This window comes from Bufo gargarizans, chromosome 6, assembly GCF_014858855.1.
Source record: "Bufo gargarizans isolate SCDJY-AF-19 chromosome 6, ASM1485885v1, whole genome shotgun sequence".
In the NCBI taxonomy this organism is placed as follows: Eukaryota; Metazoa; Chordata; class Amphibia; order Anura; family Bufonidae; genus Bufo; species Bufo gargarizans.
The window spans coordinates 387371452-387390583 of record NC_058085.1 but is presented as its reverse complement, the minus strand read 5'-3'; the positions used below and the strand labels follow the sequence as shown (position 1 = coordinate 387390583).

Genomic DNA, 19132 nt, shown 5'->3' with positions numbered 1-19132 from the left:
GCTGGGACATTTTTTTTTTTAAACTTCTTTAATGAGCAATGAACACTAAGGGTGCTATTAAATATGCAGCCGGCCAAGCTAACCACACGCAGTTTACCAATGGTTACCACCTATACTTAAATCCGCAGCAAGAAGAGGCACAGCCTTCCAATTAGTGGTAATCCGCAGGTGCCTATAGTAGCTTGGCCGCAAACATGCTGGCACCCTAAATATTATCTTTAATCCATCCGCAATTGCCCTCAGTGACAATTGGACAATCAGAACTTTTGGTATCTGTAGTGTGCCCATGGCATGTGGCACTGCAGGCACATTGTAAAGTGAGTACAGTTTGGGCTGTAAGAATCTGTACACGTGACTCATTATTAAACTTTGTTATTATTGTGTCCAACTTTATGTGCTGTTTTTATTTAATTTTTTTAAATAAATTTTTTTTAAAGACTGGACTGCAAAATCTGTATAGATAAATCCTAAGGTTCTGCAGCCACCACTAGGGGGAGCATGCTGCATTCGGTTTTATTGTAGAGTTCATTGTATAATACATTATGCAGTAAGCTGATAAGCTCCCCCTAGTGGTGGCTGCTGGAATTTAGCATGCTATTCTTTTATTTGTTTATCCTATGCAGGGGATTTGCACTCCTCATGGAGGTATAATCGGTACAGAGTTTAAAAAACTTTAGAACTTTTTTTTTGGAATGGGAAGTGCACCTTGAAGAGCTGTGACTCACTCACTGGGATTCTTTCATTTTTAGCATAGAGGACATCTTGGCAGATACAGATGAGGAGGAGGAGGAAGAGGATAAGAAGCAGACAAAGCAGCAGAAGAAACAAGTCAGGCAGATGAGCAAGGCCTGGCTCAAGGAAGGAGAAGGAGATGAGCCGCTAAATTTTCTCGATGCGAATGCTGCTCAGCGCGTACTAGGTGAGTTATAAAATGAAAATAACCTGTGGGGGGTCTGTCTGTGCATCGTAGGGTTATAACACGCTGTTATTTATGTGCTGTGGCCTAGATAGCCATCTGTCCTAGTTTAATGGCTATTGACACCATTTGGATTTTTTTTGTAATGATTGCTTTTTATTCAGTTTGGGCTAAAGATCATTTTTTCAGCTGGTCTTTATTAAAACGTTTCAGCAGTTTTTGTGATACGTGTGGTTAACAATCAGTCTATTTGCAGACTGCTTGCCCTGAGTTCCATCTGTCAAGCCTTAGCTCTGCTATGGCTACTGATCGCCTGACCTCATAAACACTCATTTAATCCGAATTCTTATCAGTTTAATAAGCAAGTTCTCTCCAAGAACACAGTGTAATAGCATTAGCGTGTCCTATTACTCTTCCATGGTCCGCACCATCAGAATAACTACGTATTATTGTACCTGACATATGAAGTATTTCTCTTTCACAGCCACAAAACCAGGCGTGAAGAACAGCAAGAAGAGCCACGACTTCAAAGTCACGTCAGACGGCCGGCTCATTATCAAGGACGATGAAGCTAAAGAGGAGAAGTCAAAAGGTACGTGCGCTACTTGTGTGACCTGGACACATACCAGAGGAGATGTCACTAGACCTGCGGGGCATTGCCTATACCTGTATGTGAACTGTAGATGTCTCTAGCTGAAATACTGAAAGGGGTTGTTTCTCACTTCAGCAGATGACATTTATCATGTAGATTAAGTTAATACAAGGCACTTACTAATGTATTGTGATTGTCCGTATTGCTTCCTTTGCTGGCTGGATTCATTTTTCCATCACGTTATACACGGCTCGTTTCCAGGGATTACGGCCACTGCTGCAGCAGCAGCACAAATGCGAGCTTACGCCTATGTGCACGCCCCCGGCCCCGGCATCCAGAGAGTCTGGGGCTTTTTCCTATAGTGATCAAGCACGACCACCACTGGATTGCAGAACCCCAGGCGCCTAGATCTTAAAGGTGTTTTCTGGGAATAAAATATTGATGACCTATCCTCACGCTCAGTCATCAATATTGGATCTAGGATGATTGGCCACCTCTGCTGATCAGCTATGAAGAGGCTAGTGAGCGCTGCGGCCCCTTCCTAGGCCGGTGAAGTCACGTTGATCACGTGGCCTATGTGTTGCTCGGTTCCTTTCAAGTGAATGGGCTTGGGCTGTAATACCAAGCACAGCCACTATACAATGTATGGCGCTGTGAGGAGACTGCAGTGGCCACCTGTCTGCTGCAGTCTCTTCAAACAGCTGATTGGTGTCGGACACCTAACGATCACATATTCTAATCCTGGAAAACCCCTTTAACCACTTCAGCCCCGCTAGGTGAAACTTCCTTCATGACCAGAGCACTTTTTACACTTCGGCACTACACTACTTTCACCGTTTATCGCTCGGTCATGCAACTTACCACCCAAATGAATTTTACCTCCTTTTCTTCTCACTAATAGAGCTTTCATTGGGTGGTATTTTATTGCTGCTGGCATTTTTACTTTTTTTGTTATTAATCAAAATGTAACGATTTTTTTGCAAAAAAATGTCATTTTTCACTTTCAGCTGTAAAATTTTGCAAAAAAAACAACATCCATATATAAATTTTTCGCTAAATTTATTGTTCTACATGTCTTTGATAAAAAAAAATGTTTGGGCAAAAAAAAAATGGTTTGGGTAAAAGTTATAGCATTTACAAACTATGGTACAAAAATGTGAATTTCCGCTTTTTGAAGCAGCTCTGATTTTCTGAGCACCTGTCATGATTCCTGAGGTTCTACAATGCCCAAACAGTAGAAAAACCCCACAAATGACCCCATTTCGGAAAGTAGACACCCTAAGGTATTCGCTGATGGGCATAGTGAGTTCATAGAACTTTTTATTTTTTGTCACAAGTTAGCGGAAAATGATGATGATTTTTTATTTATTTTTTTTCCTTACAAAGTCTCATATTCCACTAACTTGCGACAAAAAAAAAAAAATTCTAGGAACTCGCCATGCCCCTCACGGAATACCTTGGGGTGTCTTCTTTCTAAAATGGGGTCACTTGTGGGGTAGTTATACTGCCCTGGCAATTTAGGGGCCCAAATGTGTGAGAAGAACTTTGCAATCAAAATGTGTAAAAAATGACCGGTGAAATCCGAAAGGTGCACTTTGGAATATGTGCCCCTTTGCCCACCTTGGCATCAAAAAAGTGTCACACATCTGGTATCGCCGTACTCAGGAGAAGTTGGGGAATGTGATTTGGGGTGTCATTTTACATATACCCATGCTGGGTGAGAGAAATATCTTGGCAAAAGACAACTTTTCCCATTTTTTTATACAAAGTTGGCATTTGACCAAGATATTTTTCTCACCCAGCATGGGTATATGTAAAATGACACCCCAAAACACATTGCCCAACTTCTCCTGAGTACGGCGATACCAGATGTGTCACACTTTTTTGCTGCCAAGGTGGGCAAAGGGGCACATATTCCAAAGTGCACCTTTCGGATTTTGCAGGGCATTTTTTACACATTTTGATTGCAAAGTTCTTCTCACACATTTGGGCCCCTAAATTGCCAGGGCAATATAATTACCCCACAAGTGACCCCATTTTGGAAAGAAGACACCCCAAGGTATTCCGTGAGGGGCATGGCGAGTTCCTAGAATTTTTTATTTTTTGTCGCAAGTTAGTGGAATATGAGACTTTGTAAGGAAAAAAGAAAAAAAAAAGAAAAATCATAATTTTCCGCTAAATTGTGACAAAAAATAAAAAATTCTAGGAACTCGCCGTGCCCCCCACGGAATACCTTGGGGTGTCTTCTTTCCAAAATGGGGTCACTTGTGGCGTAGTTGTACTGCCCTGGCAATTTAGGGGCCCAAATGTGTAAGAAGTACCTTGCAATCAAAATGTGTAAAAAATGGCCTGCGAAATCCGAAAGGTGCCCCTTTGCCCACCTTGGCTGCAAAAAAGTGTCACACATGTGGTATCGCCGTACTCAGGAGAAGTTGGGCAATGTGTTTTGGGGGGTCATTTTACATATACCCATGCTGGGTGAGAGAAATATCTTGGCAAAAGACAACTTTTCCCATTTTTTTATACAAAGTTGGCATTTGACCAAGATATTTTTCTCACCCAGCATGGGTATATGTAAAATGACACCCCAAAACACATTCCCCAACTTCTCCTGAGTACGGCGATACCAGATGTGTGACACTTTTTTGCAGCCTAGATGCGCAAAGGTGCCCAGATTCCTTTTAGGAGGGCATTTTTAGACATTTGGATCCCAGACTTCTTCTCACACTTTCGGGCCCCTAAAAAGCCAGGGCAGTATAAATACCCCACATGTGACCCCACTTTGGAAAGAAGACACCCCAAGGTATTCAATGAGGGGCATGGCGAGTTCCTAGAATTTTTTTTTTTTTGCATAAGTTAGCGGATATTGATTTTTTTTTTTGTTTTTTTTCTCACAAAGTCTCACTTTCTGCTAACTTAGGACAAAAATTTCAATCTTTCATGGACTCAATATGCCCCTCACGGAATACCTTGGGGTGTCTTCTTTCCGAAATGGGGTCACATGTGGGGTATTTATACTGCCCTGGCTTTTTAGGGGCCCTAAAGCGTGAGAAGAAGTCTGGAATATAAATGTCTAAAAATGTTTACGCATTTGGATTCCGTGAGGGGTATGGCGAGTTCATGTGAGATTTTATTTTTTGACACAAGTTAGTGGAATATGAGACTTAGTAAGAAAAAACAAAAACAAAAACAAACAAAAAATTTCCGCTAACTTGTGCCAAAAAAAATGTCTGAATGGAGCCTTACCAGGGGGGGGGGTGATCAATGACAGGGGGGTGATCAATGACAGGGGGGTGATCAATGACAGGGGGGTGATCAATGACAGGGGGGTGATCACCCAGAAACACTGCCTGATCACCCCCCGGTCACTGATCACCCCCCCTGTAAGGCTCCATTCAGACATCCGCATGAATTTTTACGGATCCATGGATACATGGATCGGATCCACAGAACGCATGCGGACGTCTGAATGGAGCCTTACAGGGGGGTTATCAATGACAGGGGTGATCAGGGTGATCACCCCCCTGTCACTGATCACCCCCCCTGTAAGGCTCCATTCAGACGTCCGCATGATTTTTTACGGATCCATGGATACATGTATCGGATCCACAAAACGCATGCGGACGTCTGAATGGAGCCTTACAGGGGGGTTATCAATGACAGGGGATGATCAGGGTGATCACCCCCCTGTCACTGATCACCCCCCCTGTAAGGCTCCATTCAGACATCCGCATGATTTTTTACGGATCCATGGATACATGGATCGGATCCACAGAACGCATGCGGACGTCTGAATGGAGCCTTACAGGGGGGTTATCAATGACAGGGGGTGATCAGGGTAATCAGGGTGATCACCCCCCTGTCACTGATCACCCCCCCTGTAAGGCTCCATTCAGACATCCGCATGATTTTTTACGGATCCATGGATACATGGATCGGATCCACAAAACGCATGCGGACGTCTGAATGGAGCCTTACAGGGGGGTTATCAATGACAGGGGATGATCAGGGTGATCACCCCCCTGTCACTGATCACCCCCCCTGTAAGGCTCCATTCAGACATCCGCATGATTTTTTACGGATCCATGGATACATGGATCGGATCCACAGAACGCATGCGGACGTCTGAATGGAGCCTTACAGGGGGGTTATCAATGACAGGGGGTGATCAGGGTAATCAGGGTGATCACCCCCCTGTCACTGATCACCCCCCCTGTAAGGCTCCATTCAGACATCCGCATGATTTTTTACGGATCCATGGATACATGGATCGGATCCACAAAACGCATGCGGACGTCTGAATGGAGCCTTACAGGGGGGTTATCAATGACAGGGGATGATCAGGGTGATCACCCCCCTGTCACTGATCACCCCCCCTGTAAGGCTCCATTCAGACATCCGCATGATTTTTTACGGATCCATGGATACATGGATCGGATCCACAGAACGCATGCGGACGTCTGAATGGAGCCTTACAGGGGGGTTATCAATGACAGGGGGTGATCAGGGTAATCAGGGTGATCACCCCCCTGTCACTGATCACCCCCCCTGTAAGGCTCCATTCAGACGTCCGCATGATTTTTACGGATCCATGGATACATGGATCGGATCCGTAAAAATCATGCGGACGTCTGAATGGAGCCTTACAGGGGGGTGATCAATGACAGGGGGGTGATCAATGACAGGGGGTGATCAGGGAGTGTATATGGGTGATCACCCGCCTGTCATTGATCACCCCCCTGTAAGGCTCCATTCAGACGTCCGTATGCTTTTTGCGGATCCGATCCATGTATCCGTGGATCCGTAAAAATCATACGGACGTCTGAACGGAGCCTGACAGGGGGGTGATCAATGACAGAGGGGTGATCAGGGAGTTTATATGGGGTGATCATGGGTGATCAGGGGTTTATAAGGGGTTAATAAGTGACGGGGGGGGGGGGTGTAGTGTAGTGTGGTGTTTGGTGGGACTGTACTGACCTACCTGAGTCCTCTGGTGGTCGATCCTAACAAAAGGGACCACCAGAGGACCAGGTAGGAGGTATATTAGACGCTGTTATGAAAACAGCGTCTAATATACCTGTTAGGGGTTAAAAAATTCGGATCTCCAGCCTGCCAGCGAACGATCGCCGCTGGCAGGCTGGAGATCCACTCGCTTACCTTCCGTTCCTGTGAGCGCGCGCGTTCACAGGAAATCTCGCGTCTCGCGAGAAGACGCGTATATGCGTCCAGGAGGAATAAAGCAACCACCTCCCGGACGCATATACGCGTACAGTGGTCGGGAGGTGGTTAAGGAAGATTCTAATTTTCTCAAATCATATGTACTGCTGGGTCATGGGGGGGGGGGGAAGCACTTAACATAATATGGCATTGATACTTCAGACTCTTGTTGTACATCTGTAATCTTTATGGCCGAGGCTTTTTTTTAAAACTATTTGTCGTCTTGATTGACAGGCGTGGATGAGGAGATGGCAGATCTCATGGAAGAAGTTGGGCTTCGAACTGTAAGTTTTGGCACACAGTCACTTACCATTTATTGAACAGTAATGTGCAGGTATCGATTAGGTAACTCTACTAGCGGTGAGATCCACAACCACGTTCTCATATAATGCCGCCATTACGTTACATCTGGATGTGCTCAGATCAGGCCAACTAGAAATACGTCTGTGCATTAGATGCGGTTGTACTCACGATATGTGGGAACACAGTCTTCAGTAACATGTCGCGTCTAGGCTTGTGCCAAGTTTATATAGTATCTCGTATCCAAAGGATAGGTGATAAGTGTCCGGCTGCAGGGACCCTGGTCACAAGAATGGGAGTCCTGCGTGCCCCTGTATGATTGGAGCGGTGGCCGAGCGTGCACACTCACTTCATCTCTATGGCACCGCCTGACATTGCCTAATACTGTACCGAGCTTCTCTTCGTAGTTTCACAGAGCGTGTGCACTCTCTCTCGTCTCATTCATACAGGGGGTATCCCCGATCTCATGATTGGTGGGGGTCCCAGCAGTCAGTCTGCGTGGATCAAACGCCTACCCTTTGGTTAGGGGATACTTTTTTTCAAAAATGCAACATCACCGGTATCCTAGCACACGGTATAGGGCAGCGGGTCGCTTCCAGTACAGACGTAGCGTTAAGAAGGATGTTTGTTTGTGAAACGGATTAATGACCTGCTGCCTTTATCTCGACTCTGTTCCCGCTTTCTTTGGAATACTTGATGACCTATTTCTTATCGGTGTCCACAGAAAAAAGCGCAGAAGAAGAGATTCCGGGAAGATAATGATGAAGATGGCGAAACTGCAGAGAAGACGGCACAGTATAAAGGTAAACCGACCTAAAGATGGCTGCTGGTAATCCATCACACGCATGTATGTCCTCAGGACTAATGACATGTGAGATAGTCGCCATCAAGGGCTTTGTCATTCCATAGGGAAATCCTACTGAACCGACTGATAACGGGGAATAGTAGATTGGATTTCACGTCACACAAGAATTTAAAGGGTCTGTACCAGATTTTAAATGTATTTCCTATCCACAGTATGGGGGATAGGTTTCTGATAGGGTCCAACCACTGGGGCTCTTGGCTTTCACAAGAACAGAATCCTACTTCCTCCTGTATAAATGGAGTGGCGGGCGAGCATGCACACTTGCGGGTTAGGGTCCCATTTTATCACCATCAGTCAGACACTTATCCATTTAAATGTGAACGTTCCTGTTTACACCCAGAGCCTCTACTTGCCCTGATACTTCTCACAGCTAAGGACTGGGGGCAATTGAATCCAGTCTAACTACATACAGCAGTAACAACAATCTGTTTCAATGCAGGTAAAATGTTGGACGTTGTAGTTTTTGCAACTTTTTATTGTTTTGAGACGACCATTGTATAGACCGTTGTCCATGTTTTATTGCTTACAACTGTTACTGGTGAAGTTCTCCCCCCGGGAGCTCCATTCAGATCTATGTTCCTTGTCAGTTATGTGGAAGATTTGTCAGCGTAGGCGCTAGGATACATTTACTGTAGGAAATAGTGAATTTCATGCTGTGTTTAATCCTGTGCATTGATAGCACACATCATGCGGAAGACCTTTCCCCTGGGATTTAACTCGCTTGGCCTGACCTTCATTATATTACAGCTTTATGGTCTGGTAGATACAGATAATTTACCTATAAGCAGGGGATTACAGCTCCTTTCATGTCGCGTACCCGCTCTGTCATGTCATTGTATTCCGCATCAGCCATGATGATAAATTCTTGTTTCCTTATCTCAACAGCTGGTGGTATGGGAATACACAGACCTCTTTCCAAAAAGCCCGAGTTCGGAAGAGCCTACAAGTCGAAGGTAACTTCCATAATGCAGCAGCTATCTAAATGTATAGGCTTATATTCAACCTCTAGTTTTATAAGTTTTTCTAGCAGAATTCCCTGGTGAGGAGGGGATTACCATGCTCTATCACATTCCATATCATGGAGGTATTCTTCCCTAGATGCATTGCCCCCCCCCCCCTCCCCCCAGGGAATAATATAGTCTATATCTTCATAGTTCTGTCCTGAATGCTGTCCACGGGCCCTTTATGAATGCCCCTCATGGCTCAGTATAATTAGTGGTTTGCTGTTGATTGCACTGTCTATGTTGAGGGTAGTAGTTCTCACTTTGGCTGTTTTTTTTTGTTTTTTTTCTCTTTCCAGAAAGGAAAAGGTGACATAAAACAGAAAGGCAAACACGACCCTTACGCCTACATACCCCTGAACAAGTCCAAGCTCAACCGCAGGTGAGACACGCGTTACCTTTAAAGGGCAATGACCGTATTGTATACCAGTATTGTACATCGGATCGCTCCTTAGAAGCCAGGCTGCTGTGACTTTATGTTCAGGTGAAACTCAAAAAATTTGAATATCGTGCAAAGTTCATTTATTTCAGTAATGCTACTTAAAAGGTGAAACTAACATATGAGATATCTCGCTTTGCATGTAATGAGTCTATTTCAAGCCTTTGTTATATTTTGGATGATTATGGCTTACAGCTTATGAAAACCCAAAGTCACAATTTTGAGGTCCCCTTTGCTCAGGGGGTATGGATTAATTAGCTGACTAGAGGGCGACACTTTGAGCCTAGAATATTGAACCTTTTTACAATATTCAAATTTTAAGTTGCATTACTGAAATAAATGAACTTTTGCACGATATTCTAATTTTTCGAGTTTCACCTGTATTTCTCGACATTCATGCTATTCACAATGCCAGTGTATGACCCAGTAAAGCCTATGTAACATGATATCTGAGTAGGGTTGGAAGCAGTGGATAAACCAAAATGCAACCCTTAATGAACTATACCAGTTATCCACAGACCTACAACTTCCAGCAGGCTGTGCTGCGGCTGTCATAGCATGCTGGGTGTTGTAGTTTTGCAACAGTTGGTGTGAAGAGATCTCCAAGTCCAGATTATTACAACTGAATGGAATGACACTCGTTTACGATGCTTCTTATATACGTAAAGATAGTAAAGCAGGCATCCTCAAACTGCGGCCCTCCAGCTGTTGCAAAACTACAACTCCCAGCATGCCCGAACAGCCTACAGGTATCGGCCTACAGGGCATTGTGGGAGTTGTAGTTTTACAACAGCTGGAGGGCCGCAGTTTGAGGATGCCTGCAGTAAAGGGTTAATGATCACTGACTTTTTGTCTCCTGCAGGAAAAAGGCAAAGATGCAGGGTCAGTTTAAAGGTCTGGTAAAAGCAGCACAGAAAGGAGCCCTGAGCGGGAAGAAAAAGAAGAATGCCAGGAGATCATGAGAGCATCACACCCATCATCTCCACAGCGCTGTGTGCAATCGTCTGCCTGGTCTGGTGCCCTGTGTATGCGCGTTCTGCCCATGGACAGACAGTTATGGTTTGAGGTTGACTGAGCGGTGATAGTTTCAGAGTATGAAAGGGACATCTTCATCACTGCTGTGAGGAGGAGCAGTGAGGGGAACTTAAGAGCGTTGGCAGAAGTTCCTCCCCTCTGCTCCTTTGCTCTTTGTTTTCAAGGGACACGATTTCATGTGGTTCAATAAGACTGTGCCGTTTGTTGTGCTGAATAAACCTTGATCACTATGGGACGTCTTCTTCAATGGATCCTTGCATTAACACCCGGCTGCCACATCCATTCCACTGCTGTGTTCCTGGAGGCAGGAGGATACTGCTTTAACAGCTAACTACAGACACTCATTTCTGCAGAAAACCATCACCATATGGCAGAAGTTTGTGGCTAACTTTTAATAATGTTTAGTACAGTATTTCTATGGAAGGTCTTGGTTGTCCTTGTGGGGACCGAGCAAGCATAGGAAGGTCTTACAGGCAGCACTCTCTATTACAAGTACCCAAATTAGATTTCCCCCAGAAGTAAATGGTCTCGTTAGAGACACCTATGGCAGGGGACCACCATTCTCGTGATTGATGGAAGGTGCGGTCCCAGTTACCAGTGATCGGTGATAACTTGTAACCAGAATAACCCTTTAAGGCTCCATTACGGGTCAAACATGGACTTATGGGGTCGGCGGCACTAGAGTCAATTTTTTATCCTTCTATATAGTATATCATAGAGTATGTAAAAGATGTTTAGTTACAAAACAGGAGTTTTTTTTTGTTTTTTTTTCCCCTTTTCTCTTTGACGTGAATACCTCCAGCTTAGTTCTTTTTATCTGAATCTATTAAATATTCTCTGCTAATAATTTCTTCATTTTTCTTTATATTGGGCAGAGCTACAATTCTCCTATATAAACTTTAAAGGGAACATGTCACCAGGATTTTGGCCATAATTCTGGGGACATGGGCTGCTAGATGGCCGCTAGCACATCTGCAGTACCCAGGTCCCAGAGCTCTCTGCGCTTTTATTGTGTTAAAAAAACGTTTTGCTCCATATGCAAATGACCTGATATGAGTCCTGTATCCGGAGATATGAAGCACGGACAACTCTAAATTTCCCTCGGAAACAAGGGAAAAAAAGAGAAAAAAGAGCGCACAATAGGGTAGTATGTTCAAAGCACCAAATAGGGATATCAGGGTGAGAAATATCCAAACTCACCTTATAGGGTTGTGCTCCAGCAGGCACAACACTACTGTATACTTGATAGAAATAAGACCATTTGAACCAGGGTTGCTGCCGCAGATTTTTGGGGATCTTTTGGCTGGGATGTCCAGTCCCTCCAAAAGAATTCGTAGGTAAAGAGAAGAAGAAGTTCTGCATCGGCGCAAATCCACCAGTGTGACCAGTCTTAATAGATTATTTTAGTTTTTAATTGGAAACAACGCGTTTCGGGGATGAAACACTCCCCTTCATCAGGTTCATATATACATAGCAAGTATTACATTATTTATAGGTGAATAACTCCAGAAAAACCGCCAAAAACGATGTACCTGGCTGACGCCCCTTGTGGGAGGAGTTATCACCAGGTGTCATCTGCATTTACAATATTTTCGAATACCATAAAATAAGTGTGACTGTGAACAGTTTATATATAAAGATCGCATGGGTTTTATCTAAAAATTCTTTGTAGATCATATTTCCTTTCTGCAAGTCAAACACATTTAGTATCGCTCCCGGTCATGTGATCACTGGTATTAGTGTCACATGACTCGGGAGTCCGGAAGTCTATGCTGGCATGGTGCCGCTGCTAGCATAGGGCGGAAGTAGAGAGGCCCCGGTCGCTTCAGACTGCGCATGTCTGCGCTGGCCGGCGGCTTGGATCTCTCACAGGATGGTGGCCGCACTATGCTTGCTCAAGCTGCGCATGCCCGTCCTGGCCTGCAGCTAGGATGTCACATGATCGTATCTTTGCGATCATGTGACCTACCCCACTTGTCGTTCTGGTCTAGGGGATACTGTGGATCGGTTTATAGAGCTAGATCGAGCTCATTTAAAAAAGTGTATGAGACACATAAATAGGTCAAATGAAAATGTTTAAATAACCAATAGGGGTAGTGATAAGAAATGGTAGATTTCTGTATGTCTCCAGTAAAGGGAATTGTATACAGCAGATATATCAGTATAAGTAAGAATGCATCTATAGAAATATATATATATTATGATAATAAAAATAGATCTTTATATATATTTAATAAATAAAGCATGAATTAAATATGTATATAAAAATGTGTATATGAAATTCCATAAAAAATTCCATAAAAAAATGTGAAATCACATAAGACTATAGAAATATATATATATATGTATATATATGAAAAAAAAATTATTAAAATTTTATAAAAAAAAAAAAAAAAGTGTATATATGTATATAAAGGTAGGAATAGATAGGTAGATAAATCAATAAATAAATATCCCCATTATAAATTAATTTCAAACGCCTCATTCAGACCATACGGGTTCAAACTATTGATTTTAAAAATCCAATACATCTCTCGACGTCTGATGTACTGGGTGTCTGTTTGGAGATGTAATGGAATATGTTCAATAGGTGTTATAGTGAACCCCGCTGGGTTCCCTTCATGGTGTTCTGTATCCGGAGAGGAGTCCAGCGGAAATGAGCCCAGCACCGCCCCGCGTCCTCCGAATCTCCTCCTTGCTGGCTGACGTCACAGAGCTGGAGCGCCGAAATCTCGCGATGCGCGAGATAGCGCATGCGTAGTTCGTTCCCTGTGCTGATGCCAGTACAGGGAATGAACATGATGCCGACACTGCGCATGCGCTAGCTTGCGCATCGCGAGATTTCGGCGCTCCAGCTCTGTGACGTCAGCCAGCAAGGAGGAGATTCGGAGGACGCGGGGCGGTGCTGGGCTCCTTTCCGCTGGACTCCTCTCCAGATACAGGACACACATGAGGTTCATTTGCATATGGATCAAAACTTTTTTTTAACACCATAAAAGCACAGAGAACTATGGGGACTGGGTATTGCAGATGTGATAGCGGCCATCTAGCAGCCCATGTCCCCAGCTCTATGGCCAAAATCCTGGTGACAGGTTCCCTTTAAAGTCAAATCATATAATTCTGTCTGCCTGCAGCTGCCACTAGGGGGAGCTCACAGCGTACTGTGTTGTCATATGTCTGCATGCTGTGATAAAATAACAGCTCTGAGCTCTAAAGATATAAGGAAATAATCTAACCTCTAAAGGGAAGTTGAGAGCTGGACATTCACAAAAACGAGTGCTAGCATGCTGTATATTGTGGAGAGATTTTGCTGTGACATTACTAACTTTTACAATCCGCAATTTAGGGAAAAGAAGCCTAGATCTTATAGCTTCTCTGACACACCATGGAAAGTGCTGCACATTCTTGCTTAGTGCTACATCTTCTGCACTTTCAGGATTACAGCTTCAGACATTGCATGGTGAACTGACGTCCCCTGATCCCTAAAAGGAAACATTTTTGAACATACTAAACTGCTACCAGCACTAGGTTGGCAGTTGGGAAAAGCTGGGCAGACATACCTTTTCTGGAGCTTATATTATCAGGAGTAGTGTTAATACACAGCTTTACTCTTCCAGATTCTGCCCATGCAAGTGCCCAGGTAGTGGAGCGTCACTGAGGAGTGCTCTCTGCCCTGAACTGCTTCACAGCCTCTTGCCTGTTGTGAATGCTGTAGCATCCAAGCAGGAGACCAGTACAGCTGAAACTTAGACCAGCGGGCACTTGCAGGAGCAGAATGAAAGTTCATATTCCCACTGCTCATGATAATGAACTTTTATTTTTGCAGATTCTGCTCCTGCAAGTGGCCAACCAGTCAAGTAATGATCTGATGCTCTCAAGAGTTAATTAAAGCTCAGAGCCCCAATACTTATGCACTTGGCTAGCAGCTGCAGGTTTCCTCTTCACTCCTGAATTAAACTTTATTGCCATCCTGAGGACACTGAAAGGACAAAACGTGATAGCTGGAGCTGACCAACACCGAAGGGCAGCTTCTAGGGAGGTCTTTTGTTCTGCTGAGAAATTATTTTGTGATGCACTGCGGTATTTGACACTGCTGGGGCGGTATTTTGTCCCTCAATATTGTATTGTTGGCCCTAACTTCTTTCAATTTTGACCCGCTTACAACATGGGGCCACATTTAGTTTTTTGCCCCCCCCCCCCCCCCCCCCGGGCCACTTTAAGTTCCCAGTCCGCCCCCTGATGTCAGTTTATGATGCTGTTTACTCCACAGATTTCACACTTTGCAATGCAGAGAATGAAATCTGTGGCAAACCAGGAGTGGAATTTCTGTTGCGTAATCATGGAAATTCTGGTGTGGAAAAATTGGCCCCCGTGACTGTTACCTTAAGGATGAATTCACCCAATGGGAGTCATTTTTCAATAAGTAAATCTACATGAAATTCCACAACAAAATCCACTTGTATTACATGTGGACTTCATTGAGGATTTCACTCTTTGCATGGTAATGAATGGAATCAGCAGTGAAACTGCAGCATTTTTCCATATGCCTCCCCAACGGCACTAAACAGGAGAGTACCACGCCTCCCAGGGACAGGAAACAACATGGAGAACAAAGATTTAAAAGCCTCCTCCCCTTTACCTTCTGCAGTTGTTTCCTGTCTCTTGGGATGAAGTGGAGACAAGCAGGTGTTACCTCCTGCTTAGATACCGCTCAGCCTTTGGTAAGTTGTCCCTGGCTATGTTCAGGATGGCTGATGCAGAGCGGCGGCATCCGGGACAAGAGACTGCTCCCTCCGTCTGCTTTGGCCTAAGTCCTGTGCTGCAAGCAGCCCTGGGCAATTACGCTCCTGCAGGGTCTATGGGATGAAGGTATGTCGGCATTGCGTCTCTCCTGGAGGGCCGGAGTCTCGCAGGAACTGGTCATGTGGGCGCGGCTTGTGGAATGCACATCGGCGTAGCGAGCAGCCGCGTACCACGTGACCCGGAAGTTCAAGTCTTGAGTTCAGAATCGGACGCATCCTAGATCCAGAAGGAAGCATGTCCCTGCCTCCAGAGAAGTCTGATGATCCTCCCAAGGTCCTCAGCCCGGTAAGCCGCCTCCTGGGTGAAATGATTGCTTTTTATATGCACAATTGGGTGATATATATTCATTTCTCGCCCAATTTCCTTGGGGGACACAGAAGACCTTGGGTATAGCTCATCTCCATAGGAGGCGTGACACTAAGTGAAGACTGTTAAGCCCCTCCTCCATCAGCTATACCCTCAGCCTGGAGAGAGAGACTGCCAGTTTTTGCTTAGTGTCCAAGGAGGCAAGACACTCCCTGCTACTGCAGGACTGTTTTCTCCTTGTTTAAATTTTGATTTTTACTTTTTCTTTTCTTTTTGTTCCAGATCATCAGGGACAACAGAGTCGCACTAGACCTCTCTGTTTCTCCCGGGGTTGAGCTGCGCCAGTGCCGGTCACCCGCACTGCTGCCTCCCCCACAGAAGACAAGGTGGATCAGGGCAGCCCAGCTCCCCTACATCCCGCCAGCGCAAGGGTCGCCCGCACGCCAAGTCCCTCTCCCAGCGTCCTGCCACTACGGTGCCAGTAGCTGAAGGGGCGACCCTGCTGGAATGGACCGAGGGTGAAGACGACTATGGTGAGAGAGTGGCTTCTCCAGCCCTACGTCCCCCACCCCCCACCCTGGTCTCCTGCGTGCTTGACCCCCCATACTTGGACCCTTCGGTCACTGCTGGACCTAGGCTGGCCCCTGGGGTGCTGCGGGGCGACATTCCACTCCCTGCTCCCTCCCCTCCCTTCTGGCCCTCATGGGACATTTTAGCAGCAGAATGCTGCGAATAGGCAGCCACATCGCCTCCCTTCACATATCAGCGTCCCTCCTGGAACGCTGTGCTCACATCCTCACGGGCACCCGGTCTCAGGGTCCCCCCATCGCCTCACCGATGCGCTGCTCTGGACCGGGGGCCTTTTCCTGACGGCAGTGCTGCTTGGGCGACCGCACCTCCGGCGCTTCTAACCGAGCCGCACCTCCGAGCTGGGCCGCGCTTCCTCCCGGCCCCCGACTGTTCCGGCCTGCGGGGTAGACTCCCGCGGCCGGCATTGGCTTGAGCACGATGCTCCAACGATTCCGGCCGGCCGTCGGCGACTTCCGGCCGGCCGGGCGCCGTAAATTTTGGTCCAGGCTTCGGCCTACTGGGCCGCATTCCGGCGCTCCACCCGGGCCCCTGACTTCCGGTCCGCGGGGTGGGCTTCCGCGGCCGGTTTGTCCAGGCAGTCCGCTCCGGTTTCCTGTGCGGCCCCGGTCAGCTGGGTGCCGCAGAAAATTTAGGCCCCGGCTTCACGGCCTGCTAGGCCGCAAACTTCCGGCCTCTGTTGGAGGGGGCGGGAACTTCTCCGGGCGCGAATTCTTCCCGCCTGGAGGTTCCCCGCCCCCAGGGGATCGCGGCGCCGCCTCCTCCTCCCTTCCAGGTTGGTGGCTGTTAACCCTTCGGGTACCGGCCCCCGTGCTTCTGTTTGTTTTGCTCGGCTGATGGGCCTATATGGCTGGCGCGCCCCCCCCTCTACTTCTATGCTGGGCACCTGTATGGTGGCACTTCTTTCTGCCTCAGTGAGGCTATTTTTTATTTGGGAATGCATAACATGGTTAAGCTAATGGATTTCTTGTGCGCTGCGCAGGACGCTGCAGCCTTATCTCAGTAGCGCCGCCTGTATGCGTGCTGCTTCCATGAGCGGCATGGTGTCGCACTCCCCGGCTGGTGCATGCTTCCCTTCTTTAGCCCTCTCCGGGATGCAGCGCTGGCCAAGTGCATGCGCCCTCCAGCTATGGTAACTGCCATGTGCAGACAACCCCTTCCTAGGCGAAATACTGCACTCTCTCGGGATGCAGGCTTGCCTGGTGCATGACCCCCCGCTTAGGTGGAATACTGCACTCTCACCGAATACGGTGTTGGCCATGTGCACGAGAACGCTGCACTCGTTGGATTCGCTGCAGGCCATGTGCACGAGAACGCTGCACTCGTTGGATTCGCTGCAGGCCATGTGCACAACTCCCTTCCATAGGCGGAAGGCTGCACTCATTGGATTCGTTGCCGGTCTTGTGCATGTCCTCCTTCCATAGGTGGACTCTGCACTCTCGCCAGATACGGTGTTGGTCTGGTGCACGACCCCCCTTCCATAGGGGACCGCTGCATTTTCACTGGATTCACTACCGGCCATGTGCGTGATTCCTTTCCATAGGCGAAATCGCTGCTCTCACTGGATTTGATACCGGCCATGTGCATGACCCCCTTCCATAGGCGGAATGCTGCACTCACTGGATTCGCTGCCGGTCTTGTGCATGACCCCCTTCTATAGGCGGAATGCTGCACTCACTGGATTCGCTGCCGGTCTTGTGCATGACCCCCTTCCATAGGCGGAATGCTGCACTCACTGGATTCGCTGCCGGTCTTGTGCATGACCCCCTTCCATAGGCGGAATGCTGCACTCACTGGATTCGCTGCCGGTCTTGTGCATGACCCCCTTCCATAGGCGGAATGCTGCACTCACTGGATTCGCTGCCGGTCTTGTGCATGACCCCCTTCCATAGGCGGAATGCTGCACTCACTGGATTCGCTGCCGGTCTTGTGCATGACCCCCTTCCATAGGCGGAATGCTGCACTCACTGGATTCGCTGCCGGTCTTGTGCATGACCCCCTTCCATAGGCGGAATGCTGCACTCACTGGATTCGCTGCCGGTCTTGTGCATGACCCCCTTCCTCTAGGCGGAATACTGCACTTCATTGGTTATGGTGCTGGGCAGCCGGCCATGTGCATTACCCCCTTCCATAGGCGGTATGCTGCATTCTCATTGGATTCGTTGCCGGTCTTGTGCATGTCCTCCTTCCATAGGTGGACTCTGCACTCTCGCCAGATACGGTGTTGGTCTGGTGCACGACCCCCCTTCCATAGGGGACCGCTGCATTTTCACTGGATTCACTACCGGCCATGTGCGTGATTCCTTTCCATAGGCGAAATCGCTGCTCTCACTGGATTTGATACCGGCCATGTGCATGACCCCCTTCCATAGGCGGAATGCTGCACTCACTGGATTCGCTGCCGGTCTTGTGCATGACCCCCTTCTATAGGCGGAATGCTGCACTCACTGGATTCGCTGCCGGTCTTGTGCATGACCCCCTTCCATAGGCGGAATGCTGCACTCACTGGATTCGCTGCCGGTCTTGTGCATGACCCCCTTCCATAGGCGGAATGCTGCACTCACTGGATTCGCTGCCGGTCTTGTGCATGACCCCCTTCCATAGGCGGAATGCTGCACTCACTGGATTCGCTGCCGGTCTTGTGCATGACCCCCTTCCATAGGCGGAATGCTGCACTCACTGGATTCGCTGCCGGTCTTGTGCATGACCCCCTTCCATAGGCGGAATGCTGCACTCACTGGATTCGCTGCCGGTCTTGTGCATGACCCCCTTCCATAGGCGGAATGCTGCACTCACTGGATTCGCTGCCGGTCTTGTGCATGACCCCCTTCCTCTAGGCGGAATACTTCACTTCATTGGTTATGGTGCTGGGCAGCCGGCCATGTGCATTACCCCCTTCCATAGGCGGTATGCTGCATTCTCATTGGATTCGCTGCCGGCCTTGGGCATGCCTTCTTCCCTCAAGCGCCATGCATACACCCTCACTGACTGGGGTCGTTCTCTCGCTGATAAGTTGCTGGCCGCGTGCAGGACCCCCTTCCATGGTGGGATGCTTGCAACTCACTAAATC

The 19132-nt window shown here is 47.3% G+C and overlaps 1 protein-coding gene across 2 annotated transcripts in view; it reads left to right on the top strand.

The window, feature by feature from the left end:
• Positions 1-10597, top strand: part of LOC122941112 (RRP12-like protein) — a 50908-nt gene extending 40311 nt beyond the window's left edge. For both annotated transcript variants that reach the window (XM_044298123.1, XM_044298122.1), the window contains exons 28-34: positions 750-919; positions 1401-1508; positions 6960-7009; positions 7750-7828; positions 8776-8843; positions 9191-9273; positions 10193-10597. In XM_044298123.1, the coding sequence (XP_044154058.1) occupies positions 750-919; positions 1401-1508; positions 6960-7009; positions 7750-7828; positions 8776-8843; positions 9191-9273; positions 10193-10292 (658 nt within the window). In that variant the 3' untranslated portion in view covers positions 10293-10597. The remainder of the gene's footprint in view (positions 1-749; positions 920-1400; positions 1509-6959; positions 7010-7749; positions 7829-8775; positions 8844-9190; positions 9274-10192) is intronic.
• Positions 10598-19132: the final 8535 nt, after the last annotated feature.